General features: G+C 36.7%; 1 protein-coding gene across 1 annotated transcript in view; it reads right to left on the bottom strand.

Annotated features, from left to right (window-relative positions):
* Nucleotides 1-7,408, bottom strand: part of LOC120854135 (low-density lipoprotein receptor-related protein 1B-like) — an 86,392-nt gene extending 78,984 nt beyond the window's left edge. Inside the window, exons 1-2 of the mRNA XM_040227931.1 lie at nucleotides 7,274-7,408; nucleotides 5,438-5,674 (exon numbers count right to left, since the gene is read on the bottom strand). Of these exons, the coding sequence (XP_040083865.1) occupies nucleotides 5,438-5,674; nucleotides 7,274-7,408 (372 nt within the window). The remainder of the gene's footprint in view (nucleotides 1-5,437; nucleotides 5,675-7,273) is intronic.
* Between the last annotated feature and the right edge of the window lie 365 nt (nucleotides 7,409-7,773).

The raw sequence follows: 7,773 nt of genomic DNA on the forward strand, positions 1-7,773 counted from the left end.
TTCCAAGGAGCAAGCATCTTTTAATTTCATGGCTGCAGTCACCATCTGCAGTGATTTTGAAGCCCTAAAAATAAAGTATCACACTGATTCCACTGTTTCCCCATCTATTTGCCATTAAGTGATGAGACCAGATGCCATGATCTTAGTTTTCTGAATGTTGAGCTTTAAGCCAACTTTTCAGTCTCCTCTTTCACCTTCATCAAGAGGCTCTTTAGTTCTTCACTTTCTGCCATAAGCATGGTGTTATCTGCGTATCTGAGGTTACTGATATTTCTCCCGACAATCTTGATTCCAGCTTGTGCTTCATCCAGTCTGGCATTTCTCATGACGGACTCTGCATATAAGTTAAATAAACAGGGTAACAATATACAGTCTTGACATACTCCTTTCCTGATTTGGAACCAGTCTGTTGTTCCATGTCCAGTTGTAACTGTTGCTTCCTGACCTGCATACAGATTTCTCAAGAGGCAGGTCAGGTGGTCTGGTATTCCTAACTCTTGAAGAATTTTCCACAGTCTGTTGTGATCCACATGGTCAAAGGCTTTGGCATAGTCAATAAAGCAGAAACGGATGTTTTTCTGGAACTCTCTTGCTTTTTTGATGATCCAACAAATGTTGGAAATTTGATCTCTGGTTCCTCTGCCTTTTCTAAAACCAGTTGAACAGCTGGAAGTTCATGGTTCACATACTGTGGAACCCTGGCTTGGAGGATTTTGAACCCTACTTTGCTAGCATGTGAGATGAGTGCCATTGTGTAGCAGTCTGAGCATTCCTTAGCATTGCCTTTCTTTGGGATTGGAATGAAAACACCTTCTTCAGTTCTGTGGCCACATTTGAGTTTTCCAAATTTGCTGGCATATTGAGTGAAGCACTTTCATAGCATCATCTTTCAGGATTTGAAATAGCTCAACTGGAATTCCATCACCTCTACCAGCTTTGTTCATAGTGATGCTTCCTAAGGCCCACTTGACTTCACATTCCAGGATGTCTGGCTCTAGGTGATTGATCACACCATCGTGATTATCCTGATCATGAAGATCTTTTTGTATAGTTCTACGTATTCTTGCCACCTCTTCTTAATATCTTCTGCTTCTGTTAGGTCCATGCCATTTCTGTCCTTTATTGTGCCTATCTTTGCATGAAATGTTCCCTTGGTATCTTTAATTTTCTTGAAGAGACCTCTAGTCTTTCCCATTCTTTTGTTTTTCTCTATGTCTTTGCATTGATCACTGAGGAAGGCTTTCTTATCTCTCCTTGCTATTTTTTAGAACTCTCATTCAAATAGGTTTATCTTCCCTTTTCTCCTTTGCCTTTCACTTTTCTTTTCACTGCTATTTGTAAGACCTCCTCTGACAACCATTTTGCCTTTTTGCATTTATTTTTCTTGGGGATGGTCTTGATCACTGCCTCCTGTACAATGTCATGAACTTCTGTCCACAGTTCTTCAGGCACTCTGTATCAGATTGAATATCTTGAATCTATTTGCCAATTTCACTGTATAATTGTAAAGGATTTTATTTAGGTCATACCTGAATGGTCTAGTGGTTTTCACTACTTTCTTCATTTTAAGTCTGAATTTGGCAATAAGGAGTTCATGATCTGAGCCACAGTCAACTCCTGGTCTGGTTTTTGCTGACTGTATAGAGCCTCTCCATCTTTGGCTGCAGAGAATATAATCAATCTGATTTTGGTTGACATCTGGTGATGTCCATGTGTATCACCTTCTCTTGTGTTGTTGGAAAAGGGTGTTTGCTATGACCAGGGTATATCTTTTCAAAACTCTTATTAGCCTTTGCCCTACTTCATTTTGTACTCCAAGGCCAAATTTGCTGGTTACTCCAGGTATTTCTTCACTTCCTACTTTGCATTCCAGTTCCCTATAATGAAAAGGACATCTTTTTGGGGTATTATTTCCTGAAGGTCTTGTAGGTCTTCACAGAACCATTCAACTTCAGCTTCTTCAGCCCATCAACAGAAATTTGGATCAAAGATTTACTGAGCATGGCCCTGCCTATCAGAACAAGACCCAGTTTTCCCCTCAGTCAGTCTCTCCCATCAGAAAGCTTCAATAAGCCTCAATAAGCCTCTTCAATTATCCATCAGAGGGCACACAGAATGAAAACCACAATCATATAAAACTAACCAATCTGATCACATGGCCCACAGCCTTGTTTAACTCAGTTAAACCATGAGCCATGTTTTGTAGGGCCACCCAAGAAGGACGGGTCATTGTGGAGAATTCTGACAAAATGTGGTCCCCTGGAAAAGGGAATGGCAAACCACTTCAGTATTCTTGCCTTAAAAACCCCATGTTTCATGAAGAAAACATTTTCAGTAGCTACTTTTCAAAGGCTAGTGAAAATCAAACTTTCAAGCATATTCAATAATATGCTTATGCATTGTTACATAAAATTTGAGATATTTCTGTGGGCCACTTATGTATATAATCATGGATATACATAATCTATAAAATCCTGGTTTTGCCTATGAAAGGACTGATGAGAAAGCACCTTTGAAAATCCCCTTTAAAAAAATACAGGTTACACTACTATTCCCCGCATGGAAATTAATAAACAATGAAATCATATATTTAGTATAATTATAAATAATGTCAGCATTCTCTACTCAGAAATTACATTCTTTCTAAAGTCTATTTATAATGAACATGAAACTCTGTGATATGAAAATAACAGTGTTTACTGTTCTCCATGACACTTCATCACTCGCTAAGTCGCTCAGTCGTGTCCGACTCTTTGCGACCCCATGGACCGTAGCCCACCAGGCTCCTCTATTCATGGGATACTCCAGGCAAGAACACTGGAGTGGGTTGCCATTTTATAGTTAACAGCATAACTTTCCTGCTTGGCAGATGTCTTAGGGATTATGGGTAAGAATAGACTTCTTGAATTGATGGAAAACTTCCAGTGAAGCAAAGGAAGAATGAGTATACTGATTTTCTCATACAATAGGGCACATGCTAGGTGCAAGGCCTTTGGGAATTCCTTGTATTATATTTAATTTAAAATGGTCCTGGACCAGGGTATAGTAGATCTGTCAATTGATTTGCCATAGAGATTTTGATGAAAAAGCATTTGTCACTATTCTTTGGCATTATATTGCATTTTTAGTCCACTTTTTATTATAGATTTTTAGTTAAAAGAATTTGAGAAGTTATCCATGATTTATTATAAAAAAATTTATAGAACAAAATCACAAACATTTATACTTAGGAAATCTTGCTAGTTCATTTGATTTGCTATCTTCTTAATGACTCTTCATTATAATTTCTGATCCTCTCATGTAAGATGTTGACTAAAAGACTGGTTTTTCATATTGTTTTTGGACATATTTCAATTCTTCATGTCTAGGCAACAAATGAAAGATTAGAAATTAAGGGAGAGAATTATTCTATGTTAAAACTTCAGTAATCACTTTTTATGTTAGTATTAGTTCCCAGTAAGTGTCATAAGGTCCCCAGTAAGTGTCATAGGAGGGCTTCCCTCATAGCTCAGAGGGTAAGTCATCTACCTGCAATGCAGGAGACCCAGATTTGATTCCTGGGTTGGGAAGATCCCCTGGAGAAGGAAATGGCAGCCCACTCCAGTATTCTTGCCTGGAGAATCTCATGGACAGAGAGGAGCCTGGCGGGCTATAGTTCAGGGGGTCACAATACTTAGACATGACTTAGCTACTAAACCAAGTGTCATAAAGGAGGGAATGTGTGTATTTATCAATAATATTTTCTGCATAACTGACATCATATTCACTATATATATATATATAAAACTCAATTTTGATTTGGGCAATATGTTTTTCCTATAAAAGTTATAAACAAGCTAAAGTCTTCCATTATTTCCATTTTTTAATGCATGCTTTGTTCTAAGTGTGGGACCAACCATCTGGAAGAGTGAAGTCATGGCATACCCACACTGCTGTCTACTTAGTTGCCAATCCACAGTCTAAGAGAGAAAGCATGACTATAGAGGTGGCAATTGATGAGGGTAGAAAACATGTTCATACGATAAAGATCAAATTTTACTCTCTGCCTCCCTGCTTGCATTCAGAAGGATGTATTTACCATAAAGTACCTAAAGTGTTACTCTGCTTACAATCCCCAACAGAGGTGGGAGGAACTAGGTGTGGTATACAGGCCATTCTGATTACAGGACAAATTCTTACAAAATTTTATCTATGTTGGAATATTTACTGGCAGACTAAACATGTTTAGGGAACCAGCAAAACACAGGCAATAGAAATGGGGAAATAATGGATAATTAAAAACTTCAGACATTAAAAAAGAAAAAAAAAAAACCTTTTAAAAGTAGCCATGAGGTAGATCATTTGAATTCCTCATCCTGTTTCATGATGTGAAATTTCAATTACATAGACACCAAAGAAGGTACATCATAATCATTTCAGAGACTAGGTGCTCTAAGGTCATAACTAAAGATGGCTAAAGAAATCAAGATTTTGAGGGCAGTCGAAGGTGAGAGAAAAATAAGTGGCCTCACTTCTAATATTGGACACTTTTTTTTTAGACACCCAGATCAGATTAGTGCATTTGTTTATCTTCCAAGGAAGTGAAAATATTTCATTGTTAAATGCTGATTATAAAGGAAAAGTAACTTGACATGAAAATTACATAGTATTTGTACCTTGCATTATAGAAAAAAGCAAAGAAAGCCACTTACTGCAGTTCTATAGAATGAGAATTTCACATGAAATTAGTAAGATCAGTGAGATAAAACTGAATTTCAAAAGCATTCTAGTGAATAAGACATCTCCACTTAGAGATCTTCTTCAATTGTTAACTGAATGTTATTTACAAAACCTTGTAATTCAGCAAAGGAAAAAAAAAACACAAATGAGAAAAAATTTGACCTTGGTGTCTTGCACAAAATTTTTATTCTGGGAAGTAAATATTTAAACACTTCAGAAGGCAAAATATAATCCAATATATTAAAATAATAATAACACTTCTGTGAGCCAGCATTTGCATTATTAGCTATATTGTCCTATTGTGCCACACAGGACAAATGATAGTTCAGGTTTTTACAAATGAAATACTTAAATTAGTTTTTAGTAAGTAGGTTATAACATCTGTCCTATTCTAATACTTTTCTTTCTTACTAGTGTAGAATTTCTGGTTGCATTGGCTGTTTTTGATTTATTTCTGTTGGTTTTTGTTTTGTGTGCTGTTTTTTTTTTTTTTTTTAAATAGAGGGAAGGAGGGAGATCAAGTCCTCCCCCATCATGTATTATGGAGTACACTGTGAAAAGAACATTCTTCCATATAGCAAACACATCACAATTTTTATGATCCACTGCAGCTTGACTTCATAAGAAATTTTCAACACTGCAATTTTCAGTCTTCTTTCTAGTATGAGATCATTCATTTTATTACCTTAGCTGCATTTTCCAACCAAACTGTACTTACTTGTCTGCCTTGGATGATAGTATGTCTGTTTTTTCCTTGATAGTCCACTACTTCCACATAGTCCAAGTAAAGATCTACCCAGTAAACCCATTTGTTGACTAGGTCTAGTGCCAGTGCAGCTGGCTGCTCTGTCTTAGAATCAATTATCCTTGCTCTGCTCATCCCATCCATGTCACACCGCTCCACTTTGGCCACATTCCCATAGTCGGTAAAGAAAAGTTTTCTGTTGAAAGAAAACTAAATGTTAAAGTGGAAGGGTGGGGGCAGCATAGTCAATAGAACCATCTGTAAAACCAGAACTTTTCCTTCTAATTTACTTCAGGGGTTACATCTGTTAGCTTCCCATAACCATTTCCATATAATATCACTCATAAACAAGGAAATCTGCTAATGAATATTGCAGGGCATAAGGGAGTAGGTTAACTAACAACTGTAAAATTTCCCCAGAATGAATGATTATGGTGGGTTTATTTTTGTATTAGGGGAAATGTTTCTTTAAGCTTCATAGAGCTGGTACACATATACCACAGGAGATCTGTATAGCCCATTTGGAATAAGCTTCAGAAGTGAGCCAAGTAACCAGGCCAGGGCATGTGAGCTATCAGGCTTTATCTTCAACCTGCTTTTCAAATTGCCGGTAATGTCTGTCTCCTATAAAAGCTATTATGTGGACTCAATGATGCTATGAGTAGTAGAGTATAGAAACCCTGCAGTGGAATTAAGCAGATGGAAAAGCAAATGTGCCATTTATAGCAATGAAAATAAATAATCACCCCCAAACCAATCCCAAATTCTCCCAAATATCCCCAACTGACAAAATTTAATAAAGATAATGCAGGCCATTTCCTTTCATTTTCTCTTTATATATTTTAAAGAAAAGGCTGAAAAGCAATGTTGATCTCTGAGACAAGAAATCCTTCTATCAAGTGCTAACAGCATGTGTCAAAGGTTTAAATACCTCTAACATCTCAGTGTCTAATATTTGATTAGTATTCACTATGTTTAGTAAACAGAAATCAATTTCAATTAACCTGACAATATTTTAACAAGATTATCTACTCATGAGAGTAAATTATGTTCGTAAATGGAGGACCATGTTGCCTTCATTTAAAAACCCATCTCCAGAATAATCTTATTTCCAGTGACTGAGCAATATTAAGATTACCTAGAGTATAGAATATTCGATTTTGCAAACTTGGTGAATTAGTTTTTAGTTACCTGTCTCAACACTATTGCATCAGCTCACAGTATGGGGGTATCTTTCAATACTAAGGAATATTATTTAGGCTTTAATTTAGCTCTTTTGCTATCGGAAGCTGTGACTAATTTTTAAACATTAATGCATATGTAGTGTGAGCCAGATTTTATTATGAGTATATATTCCCCCAAATCTGTTGAAAGATCAATTTATCACAATAATTTAAAAAATAAAATAAATTTCATCCTAATTTTTCCTGGAAAAAAATCATGATAAGTTAAAAAATGTTTTTCAAGTGACATTCCATTCAGGTGAAGAGATTTCTATTCCAGTGAAGAAGAAATAAAGGGGCATATGGTACATTTTATTGTCATGCTAATTACTCAAACTTCTACACCTATGATGGCTCATCCTTCCTCCCTCTCTCCCTCCCTCTCATCTTTACCACAATCTCCTCCTGCTTTCATCTTTCATCTTCTCTTTCTTCACTTCTTAATCAATTTGTTCATGGTCATCTCAAATTAAGTTACTATTAAGATTACCAGTTTACCTCTTTCTTACTATAGAACACTGTTCAAAAAAAAAAAAAAAAAAAGAACACTGTCCACTGTTCTTATCATAAAAACTCTCTTTCTCACCTCATACCAAAACACCTGTCCTTTTACAGTTTTCTTTTCCAACTGGTCCATTTCATAGACCAGATAGATGCTGGTATGCAGATAGCCCGGCTTTGGCACAGACAGTTGGATGCTCTGGCTCACTGTGTTTAGCATGTTGTATATAGACTACGTATAGTGACATGAAGGAGGGGGTTCCAACTATCTACATGAGGATGAATAGGAAAGATGAGTCTCGAGATTAGAACTTCTCTCGAGTCACCCTGAGGTGACTTAATTAGATGTGATCCTAAAAAGACAAAAAGAAAAGAGTGCCAAGACAAGAAGCCTGGAGGCCTATTTTTGAAGAAAGAAGACCAAAAAAGATTAGAGAAAGAAGGAATGTGAAGTCACTCAGTCATGTCCAACTCTTTATGACCCCGTAGACTGTAGCCTACCAGGCTCCTCCATCCATAGGATTTTCCAGGTAAGAGTACTGGAGTGGGTTGTCATTTCCTTCTCCAAAGGATCTTCCCGACCCA

The sequence above is a fragment of the Oryx dammah genome, unplaced genomic scaffold, assembly GCF_014754425.2.
Source record: "Oryx dammah isolate SB20612 unplaced genomic scaffold, SCBI_Odam_1.1 HiC_scaffold_27, whole genome shotgun sequence".
NCBI classification, from domain to species: Eukaryota; Metazoa; Chordata; class Mammalia; order Artiodactyla; family Bovidae; genus Oryx; species Oryx dammah.